The sequence below is a fragment of the Salvelinus alpinus genome, chromosome 9, assembly GCF_045679555.1.
Source record: "Salvelinus alpinus chromosome 9, SLU_Salpinus.1, whole genome shotgun sequence".
In the NCBI taxonomy this organism is placed as follows: Eukaryota; Metazoa; Chordata; class Actinopteri; order Salmoniformes; family Salmonidae; genus Salvelinus; species Salvelinus alpinus.
In genome coordinates, this window is record NC_092094.1 from 66,143,006 (window position 1) to 66,165,721 (window position 22,716).

Here is a 22,716-nt window from a genome sequence, read left to right on the forward strand (position 1 = left end):
TGCAAAAAATAACAGTACAAAAGACATGTTAGATGTTTGTTTATTGAGCAATGGGTCGTTAATTCTCTGGCAAGCTGTTTCTCAATTGTAAACCTGATCTGTCCAACATTCCTAATTCCCTAACATGGGGCTCAGCATTGGGCATTTACTTCCTATTACTGTACCTTACGACAACTGCCACCTTCTGGCGAAAAATAATTCAAGTATCAAAAGTGCATTATTGCAATACTGTCCCGCTGCAAATGCAAAATGCTATAAAACCTTCAGTGCACACAGGTCACTTATGAAATTGTCTCAGACGTCAGGAAGTGGACCCAATGCTCTCCGACCCCCCTTTAGAAAATGTTTAATATTTAAATTATCAATACAAATGTAAAAAAGGAAAAAAAGTGCACTATGTGATGACGGCTATCTGCATAATAAGCCTATCCGTTCTGCTCAGTAGTGACCTGCATTCCCCCAAAATCCTCGTCTTCTTCCAGGCTTCGTTTCAGGCTGCCTGTGAGGTACAGATTGAGTCAAAAATCCGTAAAGAAAGACTGGTGACAAGGTTAATAAACTGTAAAACTCAATTTAATCCAAACTAAAAATCAACTTCGTGGGATGAAAACCAGTTATAATTGGGCATATTTGAGTGCACACATTCTGCCCAGTCACTGAACAATAATAATCAGCTACTTTCAATGTGTTGCATTATAGGAATGATCTGACTTGCACCCATTGATTGTACACGAATGTGCTAGGTTGATATGGGGTAGAGAATAACTTATTTTGACATTAATGAAAAACATGAACAATGGTAGCTATGATGACACAGCCATGTTGAAATGAGCCTTGCTGTTGGAAAACCACAGAAAGTGTTGGTACATAAGCACCTCCCTCAACTGCAATAGACTTCTTTCTAGGCAGTTTTGTAAGTCAATCTCAAATGCACCCACGGTGACACAATAAGCCCAGGTTCTTAGAACTGTCACCTGAATGCAAGTTGCACACACTGACCTGGCATTCCAGCATGCAGGGAGAACGATCTGCCCAGCTGTATTGGAGACATCTTGATGGTCAGTTTAGCTGAGTAGATCGCTTCATATTCCTAGAAAACCCAGAGATGGAGGGTGCAACGTTACAAACATTCAGACAGAAATGTCTTGTTTTGAGCAGACATTTATGTATCTGCCAAATTTGTAATGTTGAAACCCATTGAACATCCCTGACGCCATTTTGGTATATCAGTGGTCAGAGCTGTTTGGAAGGTTGAGTCCACAACTTTATACAGAGGACCCTACCTGTAATTGATGCACAAATCCCACGTTAGGGTTGATGCAGAATCTCCTCTCCTGAACGTGGCTGAAAGCATCCCTGCAGAGGAACCAGCAAAATACAGCAGGACATGTGACTAGATCTTTGGTCACCATGCATCTGGACAGCAGCAATACATGGAGTGAACTCATTATAATGTCTATGAACTAGAGCGATATGGACAAAAAAAAATCCATATTGCGATACATTCACATTTTGTTTGCAATAATCAGCGATAAATTACAGTAAATACTTTTAGGGAGAGATACTAGCTGGGCGATATGGAAAAAAGTAATATTGCAATAAATGTAACTACACTGAACAAAAATATAAATGCAGCCATTTCAAAGATTTTACTGAGTTGCAGTTCATATAAGGAAATCAGTCAATTGAAATCAATTCCTTAGGACCTAAACTATGAATTTCACATAGCAGGGGTGCAGCCATGGGTGGGCCTTGGAGGGCATAGGCCCATCCACTTGGCAACCAGGCCCACCCACTGGGGAGCCAGGCCTAGCCAATCAGAATGAGTTTTCCATCACAAAAGGTCTTTATTACAGACATAAATACTCCTCAGTGTACACCAACCCACACACCCCATAATGACAAAGCGAAAACAGGGTATACATTTGTAAAAATTTATATATATAAAAAAATACCCTTTACTATGAGACTCAAAATGGAGCTCTGGGGCATCCTGTTTCTACAACTTGATTGGATTCCACCTGTGGTAAATTCAATTTATTGGACATGATTTGGAAAGGCACACACCTGTCTATATAAGCTCCCACAGTTGACAGTGCATGTCAGAGCAAAAACCAAGCCATGAGGTCAAAGGAACTGTCCGTAGAGCTCCAAGACAGGATTGTGTCGAGGCAGAGATCTGGGGAAGGTTACTAAAACATTTCTGCAGCATTGAAGGTCCCCAAGAACACAGTGGCCTCCATCATTCTTAAACGGAAGACGTTTGGAACCACCAAGATCCTTCCTAGAACTGGCTGCCCGGCCAAACTGAGCAATCGGGGGAGAAGTGCCTTGGTCAGGGAGGTGACCAAGAACCCGATGGTCACTTTGACACAGCTCGAGTTCCTCTGTGAAGATGGGAGAACCTTGCAGAAGGACAACCCTCTCTGCAGCACTCCACCAATCAGGCCTTTATGGTAGAGTGGCCAGACGGAAGCAACTCCTCAGTAAAAGGCACATGACAGCCTGCTTGGAGTTTGCCAAAAGGCACCTAAAGGACTCTCAGACCATGAGAAACAAGATTCTCTGGTCTGATGAAACCAATATTTAACTCTTTGGCCTAAAAGCCAAGCGACACGTCTGGAAGAAACCTAGCACCATCCCTACGGTGAAGGATAGTGGTGGCAGCATCATGTTGTGGCAATGTTTTTCAGCGGCAGGGACTGGGAGACTAGTCAGGATCAAGGGAAAGATGAACGGAGCAAAGTAGAGATCCTTGATGAAAACCTGCTCCGGACCTCAGACTGGGGCCAAGGATTCACCTTCCAACAGGATAATGACCCTTAGCACACAGCCAAGGCAATACAGGAGTGGCTTCGGGACAAGTTTCTGAATGTCCTTGAGTGGCCCAGCCAGAGCCCAGACTTGAACCTTATCGAACATCTCTGGAGAGACCTGACAATAGTTTGGCAGTGACACTCCCCAACCAACCTGACAGAGCTTGAGAGGATCTGCAGAAAAGAATGGGAGAAACTCCCCAAATACAGGTGTCAAGCTTGTAGCGTCATACCCAAGAAGACTCGAGGCTGTAATCGCTGCCAAAGGTGCTTCAACAAAATACCGGGTAAAGGTTCTGAATAATTATGTAAATGTGATCGTTTTTATTTTTAATACATTTGAAAAACTTTTTTTTTTATGTTTTTGCTTTGTCATTATGGGGTATTGTGTGTAGACTGATGAGGGGGAAATCAATTTAAGAATAAGGCTGTAACATAGCAATGTGGAAAAAGTCAAGGGGGCCGAATACTTTCCGAATGAACTGTATATACTCACAGAAAGCTGTGTATCTCCTCTCTGTAACTAGAACAATAGCTGCATTTTGAACGACGTTCACATGCTTGTGCTACTCAGAATGCATCGCTCTCTCCTCCGCACGGACCGCGGGGAGACGGAGTGAGTCAGCAGCGAAACAGGGACAGGCAGATACTTTCGTAGCAGGACTCAACACAATGCATAGGATTTTACTGTTGAACAAATTATGGTTTTATAACCATCTACACGAACGCTGTGGAGCAAAATCACCGACATTTGCTTTGGTAAGAGGAAGGCGATGTCCGTGTTGGCCATTTTCGGTTTATCATTCCAGCTCTACTCTGAACTAGCTAGCAATAAATGAAGCCTGCTTGGTTTGTTGAACGGTCTTACCTGTATTTTACACCAAATGTCTCCATAAGGTATGCAATAACCAAGGCAGCACTGAAAGAAGAGAGAAGTATCAGGAAGATCAATCGACAAGCAAACAATTTTCAAACACACGGGATCTGTTCAAAATCAAATATTTTACACGAGGTAACCAACCTTCTTGATATCCCTGCGTTTCCATGAACTAGAACCTTTCCTATGTGAACAAGACAAGGAAAGAGTCAAGATAGATTTCTACGGGGAAATAGTAAGAATTCAAAAGCACTTTCGCACAATCCAACAATTATCCAGGTGCAGAGTACAAGTAATGTCACATACAGTGCCTTCAGAAAGACTTTATGCAAATTTTCTTGTGTTACAAAGTGGGATTGAAATTGATTTAATTGTAATTTTTGGTCAATGATCTACACAAAATACTCAAATGTCAAAGTGTCAAAATAAAACACTATCTACACTAAACAAATATATAAACGCAACATGTAAAGTGCCGGTCCCATGTTTCATGAGATGAAATAAAATACAAGTAATTTTCCATATGCACAAAAAGCTTATTTCTGTCAAATGTTGTGCACAAATTTGTTTACATCCCTGTTAGTGAGCATTTAATCCTTTCGCAAGATAATCCATCCACCTGGCAGATGTGGCATATCAAGAGGCTGATTAACCAGCACTATCATTACACAGGTGCACCTTATTCTGGGGACAATAAAAGGCCACTCTAAAATGTGCAGTTGTCCCAACACAATGCCACAGATGTCAAATTGAGGAAGCATGCATTTGTCAGTGACGGCAGGAATGTCCACCAGAGCTGTTGCCAGAGAATTTCTTGTTGATTTCTCTACCATAAGCCACCTCCAACATCATTTTAGAGAATTTGGCATTACGTCCAACCGGCCTCACAACCGCAGACCACCTGTAACCACGCCAGCCCAGGACCTCCACATGCAGCTTCTTCACCTGCGTGACTGTCAAAGGGAGGGGGAGTAGTTATCTGTAATAAAGTCCTTTTGTGGCAAAAAACTAGTTCTGATTGGCTAGGCTCCCAAGTGGGTGAGCTTATGCCCTCCCCCAGGCCCACCCATGGCCACAGCCCTGCCCAGTCATGTGAAATCCATAGATTAGGGCCTAATTAAAGTATTTCAATTGACTGATTTCCTTATATGAACTGTAACTCAGCAAAATCTTTAAAATTGTTGCATGTTGCGTTAATATTTCTGTTCAGTATAGATTAGTATTCAACCCCCTGAGTCCATGCGTATTACAATCACCTTTGGCAGCGATTAAGATCTTACTGGCTAAGTCTAAGAGCGTTCCACACCTGGATTGTGTAACATTTGCCCATTATTCCTTTCAAAATACTTCAAGCTCTGTCAACTTCGTTGTTGATCATCGCTAGACAACCATTCTCAGGTCTTGACATATTTTCAAGCAGATTTAGGTCAAAACTGTAATTTGGCTACTCAGGAACAGTTACTGTCTTCTTGGTAAGCAACTCCAGTGTAGATTTGGCCTCGTGTTTTAGGTGATTTCATCTCCCAGTGTCTGGTGGAAAGCAGACGAACAGGTTTTCCTCTCGGGTTTTTCCTGTGCTTCGCTCCGTTTCTTTTTAATCCTGAAAAACTTGATTACTCGATTACAAGCATACCCATAACGTGATGGAGCCACCACTATGCTTGAAAATATGGAGAGTGGTACTCAGTAATGTGTTGTATTGGATTTGCCCAAACAACTGTATTCAAGAGAAAAAGCTAATTGCTTTGACACAATTTTGCAGTATTACTTTAGTGCCTTGTTGCAAAAAGGATGCATGTTTTTGAATATATACAGTACCAGTCAAAAGTTGACTCATTCCAGGGTTTTTATTTTGACTATTTTCTACATTGTAGAAATAACACATATGGAGTCATATAGTGACCAAACAAGTGTTAAATCAAAATATATTTTACATTTGAGATTCTTAAAACGAGCCCCCCATTGCCTTGATGGCAGCTTGAACATGCTTGGCATTCTCTCAACCAGCTTCATGAGGTAGTCACCTGGAATGCATTTCAATTAACAGGTGTGCCTTGTTAAAAGTTAATTTGTGGAATATCTTAATGCATTTGAGCCAATCAGTTGTGTTGTGACAAGGTAGGGTTGGTATACAAAAGATAACCCTATTTGGTAAAAGACGAAGTCCATACTAGAACAGCTCAAATAAGCGGAGAGAAACGACAGTCCATCATTACTTTAAGACATGAAGGTTAGTCAATCCGGAAAATTTCAAGAACTTTGAACGTTTTCAAAATGCAGTTGCAAAGACCAAGCGCTATAATGAAACTGGCTCTCATGAGGACTGCCACAGGAAAGGAAGACCCCGAGTTACTTCTGCTGCAGAGGATACGTTCATTCGTTACCAGCCTCAGAAATTGCAGAACAAATAAATGCTTCAGAGTGCAAGTAACAGACATCTCAACATCAACGTTCAGAGGAGACTGCATGAAATCAGGCCTTCATGGTCAAATTGCTGCAAAGAAACCACTACTAAAAAGATAAACAAAAAGAAGAAACTTGATTGGGCCAAGAAACACAAGCAATGGACATTAGACCCCTGGAAAGTCAAAATTTGAGATTTTTTTGGTTCCAACCACTGTGTCTTTGTGAGATGCAGAGTAGGTGAATGGATGATCTCTGCATGTGTGGTTCCCACCGTGAAGCATGGAGGTGGTGTGATGGTGCTTTGCTGCCCACACTATCAGTGATTTATTTTGAATTCAAGGCACACTTAACCAGCATGGCTACCACAGCAATCTGCAGCAATACGCCATCCCATCTGGTTTGCACTTAGTGGGACTATCTTTTGTTTTTCAACATGACAATGACACCTCCAGGCAAGGAGGAGAGTGATGGAGTACTGCATGAAATGACCTGGTCTCCACAAATCACCCGACCTCAACCCAATGGAGTTGGACCGCAGAGTGAAGGAAAAGCAGCCAACAAGTGCTCAGCGTGTGTGAAACTCCTTCAAGACTTTTGGAAATGCTTTTTTTTTTATTACCTTTATTTAACTAGGCAAGTCAGTTAAGAACAAATTCTTATTTTCAATGACGGCCTAGGAACAGTGGGTTAACTGCCTTGTTCAGGGGCAGAACGACAGATTTGTACCTTGTCAGCTTGGGAACTTGCAACCTTTCGGTTACCAACCCAACACTCTAACCACTAGGCTACCCCGCCGCCCCATTCCAGGTGATTACCTCATGAAGCTGGTTGAGAGAATGCCAAAAGTGTACAAAGCTGTCATCAAGGCAAAGGGTGGCTATTTGAAGAATCTCAAATATAAAATATATGAATTACTAAATCTATATTAGTCAACACTTTTTTGGTTGCTACATGATTCCATATGTGCTATTTCATAGTTTTGATGTCTTCACTATAATTCTACAATGTACTTTTTTTAAATTTATTTTTTACCCTCGAATGAGTAGGTGTCCAAAGTTTTTTACCGGTACTGTAAATATTATATACAGGCTTCCTTCTTTTCAATCTGTCAATTAAGTTAGTATTGTGTTGTTGATCCATCCTCAGGTTTTCCTATCGCAGCCATTAACGGCAACTGAGTTATGAAGGACGCCTGTATTGATACACCATCCAAAGTGTAATTAATAAATTCAAAGGGATATTCAATGTCTGCTTTATTTTTTATTCAACCAAATTTTTACTCTTTAATAACTTCTCTAGGATAAGGGGCGACATTTTCAATTTTGGATGAATTGGTACCCAAATTGAACGGCCTCGTACTCTGTCCTAGATCATATGATATGCATATTATTATTACTGTTGGATAGAAAACACTCTGAAGTTCTAAAACTGTTTGAATTATATCTGTGAGTAAAACAGAACTCATATGGCAGGCAAACTTCCAAACAGGAAGTGAAAAATCTGAAATGGGTCGATCTGAAGGTCATCGCCTATTCAAATCTCCTATATTTATGGATCTGTATGCACTTCATACACCTTCCACTAGATGTCAACAGGCAGTAGAACGTGGAATGAAGCGTCTAGCATGATGTGGGGCCGGATGAGAGCTATTGGAGTGGGTGGTCAGGCAGATTGCCAGTTCTTGGCCACGCACTCTGGGCATGGGATGTCCTTGTTTGCAATGAGTCATATAGACATGAAGAAATGCTCCGTTTGGGACGTTATTGGATATATATGAGAAAAACATCCTGAAGATTGATTCTCAACTGAGTTTGACCAGTTTATTCGATTTGTAATATCACTTTTTGAAGTTTTCGTTCATTAGCGTAAATTTGTATGGACACGTGTACTACACATGCTAGCCAAAGTTGCTAATTCGACAGAAGTAATGGACATTATAAAACAAAACAACGATTTATTGTGGAACTAGGATTCCTGGCACTGCATTCTGATGAAAGATCATCAAAGGTAAGGGAATATTTATGATGTAATTTCGTATTTCTGTTGACTCCAACATGGCGGAGAATGGCTGAGCGCCGTCTCAGATTTAAAAAATAACTTTAGTAAAAAGTATACCATGCAATAATCTAACACAGCAGTTGCATTAAGAACCAGTGTATCTGTAATTATATGTACAACATGTATCTTTCATCAAAGTTTTATGATGAGTATTTCTGTATTTCACATTGCTCTCTGTAATTATTCTGGCTATTTTGGATGCATTTCTGAACATGGCGCCAATGTAAAACCATGATTTGTGGCTATAAATATGCACATTACCGAACAAAACATAAATGTATTGTATAACATGATGTCATATGAGTGTCATCTGATGAAGATGTTCAAAGGTTAGTGATTCATTTTCTCTATTTGTGGGTTTTGTGAAAGCTATCTTTGCTTTGAAAAAATGGCTGTGTTTTTTTGGATATGGTGGTGAGCTAACATAAATATATGTTGTGTTTTTGCTGTAAAACATTTTAAAAATCAGACATGTTGGCTGGATTCACAAGATGTTTATCTTTCATTTGCTGTATTGGACTTGTGATTTCATGATATTATATTATTTACCTGTGGCGCTAGGCTATGCTAGTCAGCGTTTCTGATGACAATGATCCCAGATCCAGGATGGGTGGTTCAGAGACGTTAACTTAATGCTTGCCATAACAAAGGGGTTGAATACTTATTGACAAGGCATTTTTGAAAAACATAATTCCAATTTGACATTATGGGATATTGTGTGTAGGCCAGTGACAAAACATGAATGTAATCAATAAAAAATTCAGACTAACAAAATATGAAAAAAGTTGAGGGGTGTGAATACTTTCTGAAGGCACTGTAGAAGGAAAAGAAGTACCTGCACATTGTTGTATGCTCAGTTTTTTGGAATGAAATTCTAAAGACAATATTCAATCCAATTAAATACATTTTTATTACCTCCGCTTGCTAAACAGCCATCAATAAATTCTTTAGTCTGTGGATAGAGGAGAAAATACATTTAGGCATACTAACAATAACATGGCAGGTTAGGCTGCAGTACATTGTAACATTATCCACCACATTTAGCTCATGCTGAAACTCACCATAGGGAAATATCTAATTATGTTCTCCACAGGATTGTCGGCAATATCTAAAACGAGGTATCTGAAAACAGAAGAAAGCAGGCCAACATGAATTAGCTGATAGATTGAGTGAGAGATTTCATTTAGCTGAGTTTTAAACACGTACCCATTCTCAGTTTGTTTCTTACCTAAATTTATGTGGGAAGTTGGCCTTTATAAAATTTGCCTCAATATCTTGGCGAACACACACTAAATGCGTTATCTCCTGTCTTTCAAGGATGGAAAGCTAAAAGAGGACAAAAAGGTTCAGTTAACAGCACATTGCACAAACTCAAAAAAGTTATTATTTTATGGCCCAGGACCTTCAACATTTCAATAACTAATTTTAAGGGCCATCCACCCCGAAGACGCTAACTATAACTATGAGAATAAACTACACAACTAGAAAATGTTGGCGAACATCCACACTAGAGGTCTGAGAATATGAAATACTTATGCCAGTGAGGGAGAAAGGGTAATGTATAACGTTTACATTATATCAGGTATCCTATTGAAATATTGAGTGCAGGGAAGTGATCACGTGGCAGGCATTGATAAGCGGAGAGAGCCATGGATTAGTGATGGGGGGGGGGGGGGGTCGAGATCAGGTCAGATCACGTTAAGGGAGAAATATAAGTTTATGGCCCGCATCACTTAGTGTCCTGCCTAGCAGTAAAGACACAATGTTTGTACAGATGTGAAGGAGGAGACTCAGCCTAGGAGGAATGGTTAAATATCAGTGCTTGTGTGAAAATGTTTTTGTCTAATGCAGCTGTATTGATCGTCTGGGGAAAGCTTTCAGTGACCTTTGAGTTTTTTACTCTGAGAATTAGAACCTAACACCTAGCTAAATTGTTAGCTAGCTAACTATAGCTACTGAAACAGATTGTCGTTTTGCAATGTTTTTGGGGAAGAACATTGTTTGCATCCATGAGCTAGCTAGCTTTTTTTTTTAATGACCAGCACTGTATGTGCGCGAGACAACTTCACCAGCATCATAGTATATGTTTCGATGAATCGATGTGACATGAAATACGAGTGATAGTGTAATCAATGTGTAATAACTACGTAAAAAATGAATCAATGCGTTAACTTATGTGACGTGCAGTCATATTCAGGTCCTGATTGGTCAACAAGCTTATTTGACGTGCATCTTTTTTGACATGCGAAGACCCAAACGGCGTTCCATAGAAATCCTGGTTGAGAAGGAAACGACTGAACAAATGAAACAGCAAATAAGTGAAAGAAATAGGTTTTGATTATGTTTTACTGATAATGGGGACATACGTAAATGACAATAAAACTTTTTGGTCAGTGGTGTGTGTGTAACCTTTATTTATCTAGGCAAGTGTCACGCACTGACCTTAGTTATCTTTGTTTTCTTTATTATTTTAGTTAGGTCAGGGTGTGACATGGGGGATGTTTGTGTGTTTTTTTGTCTAGTCTAGGGTGTTTGTATTGTATAGGGGGTTTTGTAGAGTTCATGGGGTTGTGTTCAGTGTAGGTGTGCTGCCATCCTGTTAGAAGGTAACAGATTATTTTATTACAATAGTTAAAATGGATTTTCATTGTGTTCCATGATGTTATTTGCCCCCTAGTGGAGCTTTCTGGTACTTAGAGTGTACACAAACAGGAAGTAGAGAATTCGTTCTGCACGCTTAGAAGCAGCTAAAAACAACGCTACGGTGCAGGTCTTTAAGTGTAGTTATTTCTTGTCACGCTTCAGCCTTGGAAAATATTTGTTTGTAAGTTCGATTCAAGCATTTAGCTAATGATGATAATCTTGTTATTGATAGAGTTTCTTACATATCAATGTTGGTTGGTTGCATTTACTCACAAATTGCAATGCCTTTCATGTATGATGTTAGCTGTATTACTTTGCTCGTGCGTCATGCAAACGAATTGTAAAATATACAATACTGTATTTTTGTTACTGTTTCTAGTGTAATATGCCTTGTTATTCTACATAGATGGTTGTACATTATTAGAGTAATGAAAGGAGTTAGTCAATTACCATATGAGAAAGCAATTAGCTATATGGTTTGGCATCATGCCAGATGCATGGTACCGTAGCACGTGCTTTGTATTCATGCAACTTCAAATGTATAATGTACAGCTACAGTATGTTGGTGTGAATTGAATACTAAAGTATATTCTTTTCTGTGTTTTGCAGTTTTACAACATAAACGTTTACAATATATTCATTCAAGAAAAGTTACGCCTTGGGAGTTTTATTGAAGACTTAGTTGTTAGCTATCTGTCTAGTTTTGCATGGGAACGCAACTCAAGGGCAGAATAGTAGGTGTTTATGTAAGTCTATGGTTGCCTGGATTGGTTCTCAATCAGAGACAGCTGTCTTTCGTTGTCTCTGATTGGGAGCCATATTTAAGGCAGCCATAGGCATTAGGTAGGTTGTGGGGAATTGTCTATGTTTGACGTTAGTAGCTTGTGTCTGCACTTTCGTCTGTTAGCTTCAAGGTCGTTTGTTGTTTTGTTTAGTTTGTATTAGTTTCGTGTTCGTGTCATCTTCTCAAATAAATAGAAGATGTATCTATATCACGCTGCGCCTTGGTCCTCTCTTTCACCGAACGACGATCGTGACAGCAAGTCAGTTAACTTCACTAGGATAGCATTAGGAATTTTGGATGAAAAGCATGCCCAAACTACACTGCCTGCTACTCAGGCCCAGAAGCTAGGATATGCATATACAGTGGGGCAAAAAAGTATTTAGTCAGCCACCAATTGTGCAAGTTCTCCCACTTAAAAAGATGAGAGAGGCCTGTAATTTTCATCATAGGTACACTTCAACTATGACAGACAAAATTAGAAAAAAAAATCCAGAAAATCACATTGTAGGATTTTTAATGAATTTATTTGCAAATTATGGTGGAAAATAAGTATTTGGTCACCTACAAACAAGCAAGATTTCTGGCTCTCACAGACCTTTAACTTCTTATTTAAGAGGATCCTCTGTCCTCCACTCGTTACCTTTATTAATGGCACCTGTTTGAACTTGTTATCAGTATAAAAGACACCTGTCCACAACCTCAAACAGTCACACTCCAAACTCCACTATGGCCAAGACCAAAGAGCTGTCAAAGGACACCAGAAACAAAATTGTAGACCTGCACCAGGCTGGGAAGACTGAATCTGCAATAGGTAAGCAGCTTGGTTTGAAGAAATCAACTGTGGGAGCAATTATTAGGAAATGGAAGACATACAAGACCACTGATAATCTCCCTCGATCTGGGGCTCCACGCAAGATCTCACCCCGTGGGGTCAAAATGATCACAAGAACGGTGAGCAAAAATCCCAGAACCACACGGGGGGACCTAGTGAATGACCTGCAGAGAGCTGGGACCAAAGTAACAAAGCCTACCATCAGTAACACACTACGCCGCCAGGGACTCAAATCCTGCAGTGCCAGACGTGTCCCTCTGCTTAAGCCAGTACATGTCCAGGCCCGTCTGAAGTTTGCTAGAGAGCATTTGGATGATCCAGAAGAAGATTGGGAGAATGTCATATGGTCAGATGAAACCAAAATAGAACTTTTTGGTAAAAACTCAACTCGTCGTGTTTGGAGGACAAAGAATGCTGAGTTGCATCCAAAGAACACCATACCTACTGTGAAGCATGGGGGTGGAAACATCATGCTTTGGGGCTGTTTTTCTGCAAAGGGACCAGGACGACTGATCCGTGTAAAGGAAAGAATGAATGGGGCCATGTATCGTGAGATTTTGAGTGAAAACCTCCTTCCATCAGCAAGGGCATTGAAGATGAAACGTGGCTGGGTCTTTCAGCATGACAATGATCCCAAACACACTGCCCGGGTAACAAAGGAGTGGCTTCGTAAGAAGCATTTCAAGGTCCTGGAGTGGCCTAGCCAGTCTCCAGATCTCAACCCCATAGAAAATCTTTGGAGGGAGTTGAAAGTCTGTGTTGCCCAGCAACAGCCACAAAACATCACTGCTCTAGAGGAGATCTGCATGGAGGAATGGGCCAAAATACCAGCAACAGTGTGTGAAAACCTTGTGAAGACTTACAGAAAACGTTTGACCTCTGCCAACAAAGGGTATATAACAAAGTATTGAGGTAAACTTTTGTTATTGACCAAATACTTATTTTCCACCATAATTTGCAAATAAATTAATCAAAAATCCTACAATGTGATTTTCTGGAATTTTTTTTCTCATTTTGTCTGTCATCGTTGAAGTGTACCTATGATGAAAATTACAGGCCTCTCATCTTTTTAAGTGGGAGAACTTGCACAATTGGTGGCTGACTGAATACTTTTTTGCCCCACTGTAATTGGTAGATTTGGATAGAAAACACTAAAATAATGTCTGTGAATATAACAGAACTCATATGGCAGGCAAAAACCTGAAACAAATCCAACCAGGAAGTGGGTTTGTAGTTTTTTTAAGTGATTGCCTATCCAATATCCTGTGTCTGTGTGGTCAGATTGCACTTCCTAATGCTTCCAGTAGATGTCAACAGTCTTTAGAAGTTGTTTCAGGCTTGTATTGTGAAAGGGGATCGAATAAGAGCTGTTTCAACAAGTGGTCAAGCTGAAAGACATTAGTTTAGTCTCGCGCATGAGCACGACACTCGTTCTCTTTCCTTTCTAATGACAACAGACTTGTCCGGTTGGAATATTATTTAAGACTCATGATAAAAACATCCTAAAGATTGATTATATACATTGTTTGACATGTTTCTACTAACTTTAATGGAACTTTTTTGACTCGGTCTGGAGTTTGTGCCCGCGCTTTGTGCATTTGGATTACTGGACTAAACGCGCAAACAAAAAGGTGGTATTTGGACATAAAGATGAACTTTGTCGAACAAAACAAACATTTATTGTCTAACATGGAGACCTGGGAGTGCCATCAGATGAAGATCAACGGTAAGTGATTCATTTTAACGCTATTTCTGACTTTTGTGACACCTCTCCTTGGTTGGAAAATGGCTGTATGGTTCTCTGTGGATAGGCGCTGACCTAACATAATCGCATGGTATGCTTTCGCCGTAAAGCCTTTTTGAAATCGGACACTGTGGCTGGATTAACAAGAAGTTTATCTTTAAAATGGTGTATAATACTTGTATGTTTGAGGAATTTTAATTATGAGATTTCTGTTTGAATTTGGCGCCCTGCAATTTCACTGGCTGTTGGCAAGGTGGGACGCTCACGTCCCGAACGATCCCAGAGAGGTTAAGAACAAATTCTTATTTACAATGACGGCCTACCTCGGCCAAACCTGAACGACGCTGGGCCACACATTGGATGCTACTGTAGGCTGAATGATAGAACAGCTAGTTCCATGTTAAAATGTTATGGGATGCATTTTACCATAGTTTTTTTTTTTTTATGGTAGGCCACTCTGGTAGGCTGGAAGTTGCACAGAATATTCACAGGGTTCAAGTCTGAGCTCAGCAGACCTGAAATTTGCTCAGTGCCTAATTTATTTGGAGGGAACATTGGTCTTGGGTACTGTATAAAACCCGACAACTACTACCAGGGTGATCCCTGTCAAAGGTATGCTTTCATTTTTCAGAAATAGATGGATATATATTGTACGGGATGAAAATTGTAAATTAAGGATTTGGAGGAAAAAGAAGAAAAAAAATGTGGCTCCGGTGGGATTAGAACTCACAGCCATTGAACTATGAGACAACTTTCTTTGTGGATGCGCCACCAATTGCTTGAAAACTACTTTTTCCCCTCGATATTTTGGATACAAAAGGAAGTTTAGAGATGGGTCTATAATTACTCTGTAGGGAGGGGGTCTAGATTAGGCTTTAAGTAAATTGTAACATATACGAAAAGGATGACGGACATCCACAAATGATGTCCCAGATTTACATTTACCATGTTACTTCTACCCGAGTCCAGCTTGATTAGTCCATTCAGTTCGTGTTCATTGTCAGTGACAACTGCAAATAATACTTAAATGTACATGTAAGGAAAAATTATATAGAAACTCATATTTAAAATGTAGCAATTTAACAAACGCCATTTAGCATGTGCATCTTTTACAGCGTGCTTGCCTTGTTGCTCAAGTGATTTGGTTTGCGAGTGATTTGCATTTTTCTAATGGTTGTTTATTAAGTTTGGATATTTTTCACTGTGCTGATCTCTGTCTGTTCTGTGCAACCATTTGGTCTTGAACCCAATCAAACAATTTGCTCAGTGCAGAAATTTGGTCTGTAATGTATTTTTTTGTTATGTGTTAGACACCAGTAAGCCTAGCTGTCGGCTAATGGGACCCTAATAAATCACATTTTAAAAATCAGTGCTGCATTTGATACTATTGATCATAACATCCATGTTGACAATCTGGAAAGGTGGGTGGGAATCCCCTGTTTTGCCCTCAACTGGTTTAGGTCATATCTATGTGGCAGAGATTTCTCAGTGAGCATGGGTGGTTCAGTCTTGTCACCAGCATCTTTTCAATTTGTTCAGTTTATACACCGCACCCTCATACCCCAATACACAGGTAAATATTGGACTATAAATTATGCCTTCCTCAATTATACTTATGCTTGATTAATGTTAATGCATTGTCGAGAAGGAAACTACACGTAAGCATCTCTTTGGACAACGAATATCATACGTATCCCGACTCATAAAACTTTAAACCTACTTTGGTGTCCCTCAGGGGTCAATTCTGGACACCATCCTTTTCCCCCTGTACATGCTTCCCCTTGGTGACATCATCCGCAATCATAACATTCAGTTTCACTGCTATGTGGATGACACGTAACTTTATTTACCAATCAGACCCAGTGACCAAGCTACCGTAGCCACCGTTCACAATTGTCTTGCTGATCAAATGTTGGATGTCTGACAATTTTCTCCAGCTCAATGATAAGAAATCAGATGTTTTATTTGGCCCCCACCTTGCTAGAACCCAGATTTTAAAAAGCCATGGTCATTTGTCCACCAATAAAAAGACTACGGCTAGAAACATTGGTGTCTTCTTTGACCTTGACCTAAACCTCAGGCTGCATATAAAAGGTTGTCCAGTCATTCTTTTATCATCTTAACATAGATACAGTAATGATTATATTTTAGTCACTAATCTGGATAAAGTTACACATGCTTTTATTTCCTCATGCCTAGATTACTGTAACTCTTTGTATACGCCTCAGGCAAATCACTCCAACGTCCGCAGTTTGTTCAATATTCTCCAGCTCTGCTTTAACAGGCAGCAGAAAATGTAACCATAACACACCTATTTTCAAAGCAAATTTTATTTGTCACATGCACCAAATACAACAGGTATAGACAGGTATTCTTAAGAGCCCTTCTCAACCAACAATGCTGAGGTTTTTCAAAGTATTTTTTAAAATAATTGGCAAATAACTAAAGGAAAAATTGTAACAATAAAACAACAATAACAAGGGGTACGAGTCAATGTGCAGGGGTACGAGTTAGTCAAGGTCCCGTGTGGCTCAGTTGGTAGAGCATGGCGCTTGCAACGCCAGGGTTGTGGGTTCATTCCCCACGGGGGGACCAGGATGAATATGTATGAACTTTCCAATTTGTAAGTTGCTCTGGATAAGAGCGTCTGCTAAATGACTTAAATGTAAATGTAATATGTACATGTAAATCGGGGTAAAGTGACTATGCATAGATAAACAGAGTAGCAGCAGCATATGTGAAGGGTGTGAGTGTATCCGTGTGTGGCGTTAATATGCATGTCTGTGTGTGGTTAGTGTACAGTGTACATCGAGCCTGAGCAAAAAATAAATAAATAGGTATAATAACTTACAAAATAAAGGGTCAATGCAAATAGTCTGGGAAGCAATTTGATTAAATGTTCAGCAGTCTTGGGGGTAGAAGCTGTTAAGTAGCCTTTTGGTCTAAGACTTGGCGCTCCGGTACCACTTGTCGTGCTGTAGCTGAGAGTTTAGCTTCTCTACACTGGCTACCAGTCCCTTTCAGAATACATTTTATAATTGCATTAATCAAATTTAAGGCTTGGTTTAGCCCCATCCTATATCTCAGATATTTTAATCTCCTTACAAGCCAGGACGCAACCGGAGATTCTTTGGCAGGGCCCTGTTGACCATTCCAAAGTCTAGGTTGAAAACAAAAGGAATCCGGGCATTTGCCATTAGGGCCCCTAAAACTTTGGAATGATCTGCCAGAGGAGATCAGGCATGCAAATTCAGTGCCTCTTTAAATCCCTGCTGAAGACACAATTTTAGAAAGATGATTTCAAAGTATGATTTTAATAAGCCATCTTTTTCATTCTCCATCCTCCAGTCTTTGTTTCTTTACTACTTTTATTTTATATATAACTTAAGTTAATATGACTTTGGCCTATGCTCTAGGCCTATTTTACATTCAGCAATAAGCAAGAGCAAGCCTGCTTCTCTCCTTGAACAGGCCTAGTATTACAAAAAAATCTCAAAATAAATGTCCTATAGCTTTTGTAGCCTATCGCTTTTCCTGGGACTCCACGAAACGAGGAATAGTGGAGAGTGTTGCGTAGCCTGTAGCCTACTGAGCCGGGGAACAGCTGGAGGAGGGAAGATCGAAGATGTGTAGCCAAAGTAAGAAGCTAAATATAAGCAAGATATTAGGCCATTCATTAAATATTAGCGCTATAAATATTTACCTGTCAGTGAGAGAAAAAAAAGGAGTTAACATTATGAAATGGCTGCGCTCCGCAGACCAAAGTTGCACTATTGATTAGGCCTACGTTTTTAAACAAAATTACTCTACCTAGGCTAACAGTAAAATTTGAAATTGTATTATTGTTATCAAGTAGGCTACACAATTATTGTCTAGGATGTAAACTGCAGTGACGTAGGCTAATTTGAATAATTCAAATGTCCTATTTTGAATGCATGCTTCATGCCAAAATAACTGCATAGTCAAGGCCTGATTATGCAACCATTTGGATCAGTTATGGGTCTATTCGACAGTTTACAACAGTGCTATCAAAACGCTTTCCATAGAGGGCCTAGTGTCTGCAGGTTTTAGTTTTTTCCCTTTCAATTAAGCCCTAGACTACCAGGTGTGGAGAGTTCCTTACTAATATTAATTCATCAATCAAGTACAAGGGAAGAGCAAAAACCCACATACTATCAGCCCTCCATAAAATTAGTTTGACACCAGTGGTTTACAAGGTTCAGAAAGGTACATTAGCAGGCCCCCTCATATGGTGTATTTTGGAAGAAATTGGCTTCTGACACAGATGTGCTGTCTGTCGTGGATAATCAGTCTCCCAAGTCAAGCTATAATTAATGTGGCCAACAAAATGCTCCCACAACCAGTTATTCAGGAAAGCTCACTGTGCGCTCTGCCTCCTGTCCTCTCCGAACGGCTATTCCTAGTTAGAACGCTTCAATAGAAGACGTTTTGGATTGATTGTTGACCGCGCTCTGAAAGTGACCCCAATGATAGCCATAGTTTTCCACCGTTTTTGTAGTTACTGTTGTCGTGTGGACGCTGCTGTTCACTTGAATTAGAACTACTTCAATGTTTATCGTCCTTGGTGTGGATGGCCCTTTACACGTAGTAGGGTCAGTTTGAGTGTAGGCTTTTGTTCCAGCCAAGCAGAAACACACCTGATTCTACTAATCACGTATCCCCCATCGTCAGTCGAGACTGACTTATTGAATGAGGTGTTACTGCTTGACTGGTCTGGAACAAAGGTCTGCACCCACACCTGCCCTCCGCAGATCAGAATAGCCACCCCTGTTTTAATTATGGTATACCAACTTACCTTGCTTTTCATAGCAGCTGAGTAGGGACCTAAAAACAGGCCTGGTAGAATTTCCTAACACAATGGGGAAACATGTTTTGGCATCATTATGAGATATGATGACTCAGCACTTCTGTTGCCCGTTTCAAGAATTCCACTTTGGGGAGAAAAGGGCATAGCTACCTGCATTTCTCGTCTCATTGGATACACCCAGTCCTGTGGAAGATATCAGAAAAGTCAAGGGATGTTAGCTGGCAGGCTAACTAGCTACTTAACGGTATATTTAAGCAATAATGTACGAGGGGGTGTGGTATATGGCCAATATACCACGGCTAAGGGCTGTTCTTACACACGACGCATCGCGGCGTGCCTGGACACGGCCCTTAGCCGTGGTATATTGGCCATATACCACAAACCCTATTGCTATTAAAAACTGTTTACCAAAGTAATTACAGCTGTAAAAAATTTAATGTTTTGTCATACCCGTGGTATGCTGATTGGCTGAAAGCCGTGGTATGAGACCATATAAAATACGTCTGACAAAACAAAAATTATTACGTTTGTAACCAGTTTATAATAGCAATTAGGCGTTGTGTCGTGCCAAACAGCCTTTCGCCGTGGTATATTGGCCATATAACAGTTACAAACTAACTAACTCAGTTAGCTGACGTTGGGTAGCTAGTTCGCGGAACACATCTAATTTGAACAGAAATATCATTAACGGTCATTTAAAAATGCTTCAGACAAGATTACATTTAACTAACGTTAATCACATTTGTCGAGTGAGAGATGACATGTTAGATTAACGTTACGTTCATCTTACAAGGGCTGTTTTTGAGTATACTAACTTGTTCATTTAGCTAGCTGCGTTAGCTTTGCATGCTAGAATTTACCAATAGGTCCTCCTTGCACGGAGGAAGGGACGGGAACTGAAGCTTATTCTCCTCGTCCATCTTGCAGTGTACTCGGGCGCCGGTGCCCCGGCCTGTCGCTCGGTTTCGGTGGTTTGCTAGCTAACACTGTACAATTGTAGGAGTTTGTTTTGAGGTTGCACATGCGTTTCCGCCATGCTGCTACCTTTCGGATGAGTCACGTGACCATAGACAAAACGTCACCACGTAGACGTTCTTCTTCGATGACGTTTAGCGGCGGTTGGAATCCAATAAATGTTGCATTACCGCCATCTACTAGACTGGCGTACAACTCCTTTATTCTTTGCTTGAAAAAAATATAACTTCTTCGATCACCACGTAGACGTGCTCTTAGCTGCTCTCTGTAAATAAATGGGAATTTCAATGCAGGATCCTTGGGACGTCACTATCCAATTGAAGTTAACATTGAAAATATAGACCCTTTTCTGTGTTTGCAAATGTTGCCACTCGAGGGCAATGTGCCCAAGTTGGTAGTAGAACAAGGGGGAGTTCTTATAGAACGCCAGCATGGCTCCTTGGCGAGAGAGTTGGAGTGAGGTCGGTCTAGAGGAAATGGCGAGTGTGCTTGAGTCCGAAAGTGTGGCAAGTGAAGTGGTGTGGGGGCTGTGCTTTGGCAAAGTGGGTGGGGTTAAATCCTGCCTGGTTGGCCCTGTACGGGGGTATCGTCGTACGGGGCCACAGTGTCTCCCGACCCCTCCTGTCTCAGCCTCCAGTATTTATGCTGCAATAGTTTGTGTCGGGGGGCTAGGGTCAGTCTGTTATATCTGGAGTATTTCTCCTGTCTTATCCGGTGTCCTGTGTGATTTTAAGTATGCCCCCTCTAATTCTCTCTTTCGGAGGACCAGAGCCCTAGGACCATGCCTTAAAACTACCTGGGCTGATGACTCCTTGCTGTCCCCAGTCCCCAGTCCACCTGGCCGTGCTGCTGCTCCAGTTTAAACTGTTCTGCCTGCGGCTATGGAACCCTGACTTGTTCACCGGACATGCTGTTTTCGACTCTCTCTCTACCGCACCAGCTGTTCCGGACGACTGTGTGATCACACTCTCCGTAGCCGAAGTGAGCAAGACCTTTAAACAGGTCAATATTCAGACAGATTACCAGGACGTGTACTCAGAGCATGCGAGGACCAACTGGCAAGTGTCTTCACTGACATTTTGAACCTCTCCCTGACCGAGTCTGTAATACCTACATGTTTCAAACAGACCACCATAATCCCTGTACCCAAGAAAGTGAAGGGAACCTGCCTAAATGACTACTGCCTCGTAGCACTCACGTTGGTAGCCATGAAGTGCTTTGAAAGGCTGGTCATGGCTCACATCAACATCATCATCCCGGAAACCCTAGACCCACTTCAATTCACATACCGCCCCAACAGATCCGCAGATGACACAATCTCAATCGCACTCCATACTGCCCTTTTCCACCTGGACAAAAGCAACACCTATGTGAGAACGCTGTTCATTGACTATAGCTCAGCATTCAACACCAGAGTGCCTTCTCGTCTGGGATGATGGTGTTGATGTCAGCCATTTCATGGTTACAAAATGTGAGTGCTACGGGGCGATAGTCATTTAGACAGGTTATCTTGGCATTCTTGGGCACAGGGACTATGGTGGTCTGCTTGAAACATGTAGGTATTACAAACTCAGGGAGAGGTTGAAAATGTCAGTGAAGATGCCAGCTGGTCAGTGCATGCTCTGAGTACGCGTCCTGGTAATCCATCTGTCCCTGCGGTCTCGTGAATGTTAACCTTTTTAAATGTCTTACATCAGCTACGTAGAGCGAGATCACATAATCGTCTGGAACAGCTGGTGCTCTCATGCACAGTTCAGTGGTGCTTGTCTCGACGCGAGCATAGAAGGAATTTAGGTCTTCTGGTAAACTCGTGTGACTGGGCAGCTTACGGCCAGGTTTTCCTTTGTAATCCTGTCACATCCGACAAGCCTCAGATCGTAGTAGGATTCGATCTTAGTCCTGTATTTTACGTTTTGACTGTTTGATGGCTCGATCGAGGTCATAGTTGGATTTCATATAAGTGTCTGGATTAGTGTCCCGCTCCTTAAAAGTGACAGCTCTAGCCTTTAGGTCATTGCGGATGTTGCCTGTAATCCATGGGTTCTGGTTGGGATATATACGTATGGTCAATGTGGGGACCGTGTCGTCGATGCACTTATTAACGATGCTGGGGACTGATGTGGTGGACTCCTCAATGTTATCGGATGAATGCTGGAACATATCCCAGTCTGTTCTAGCGAAACAGTCCTGTAGCTTGGTATCCGCTTCATCTTCATCTGAGCACGTCACTGGTACTTCCTGTTTGAGTTTTTCCTTGTAAGCAGCAATCAGGAGGATAGAGTTATGGTCAGATTTGCCAAATGGAGGGCGAGGGAGAGCTTAGTATGCGTTTCTGTGTGTGGAGTAAAGGTGATTTAGAGTTTTTTCACCTCTGGTTGCACAGTCCACAAGCTGGTAAAAATTATGTAAGACAGATTTCAGTTTCCCTGCATTAAAATCATCGGCAAATCGGAGCAGCACTTTTGGATGTGCATTTTCTTGTTTGCTTATGGCCCTATACACCGCGTTGAATGCGGTCTTAGTGCCAGGATCAGTTTGTGGTGGGAAATAGACAGCTATGAAAAATATAGATGAAAACTCAGGTGAGCAAAACCATGAGCAAAACTTCCTTAACATTAGAGATCGTGCACCAGCTGTTGTTGACAAAGAGACACACCTCCTCCCTTAACCTTTTCCGAAGCTACCATTCGGTCTTGAAGATGCATAGAAAAACCAGCTAGATATACACTACCGTTCAAAAGTTTTAGAACACC

At 41.0% G+C, this 22,716-nt stretch overlaps 1 protein-coding gene and 1 long non-coding RNA gene across 2 annotated transcripts; one reads left to right on the forward strand and one right to left on the reverse strand.

Annotated features, from left to right (window-relative positions):
* Positions 1-24: 24 nt before the first annotated feature.
* LOC139530487 (serine/threonine/tyrosine-interacting protein-like) lies at positions 25-20,137 on the reverse strand. The gene is made up of 11 exons (XM_071326961.1): positions 19,849-20,137; positions 19,139-19,171; positions 18,977-19,030; positions 9,386-9,483; positions 9,219-9,279; positions 9,073-9,109; positions 3,838-3,877; positions 3,685-3,735; positions 1,284-1,356; positions 1,000-1,090; positions 25-499 (listed from the first exon to the last, which is right to left on the reverse strand). The coding sequence occupies exons 1-11, from the start codon at positions 19,906-19,908 to the stop codon at positions 426-428; spliced, it is 672 nt and encodes a 223-aa protein (XP_071183062.1). The 5' UTR covers positions 19,909-20,137; the 3' UTR covers positions 25-425.
* LOC139530486 (uncharacterized) lies at positions 10,936-11,450 on the forward strand. Its single transcript, XR_011666043.1, has 2 exons — positions 10,936-10,981; positions 11,410-11,450. It is a non-coding gene; the product is annotated as an uncharacterized lncRNA (long non-coding RNA).
* Positions 20,138-22,716: the final 2,579 nt, after the last annotated feature.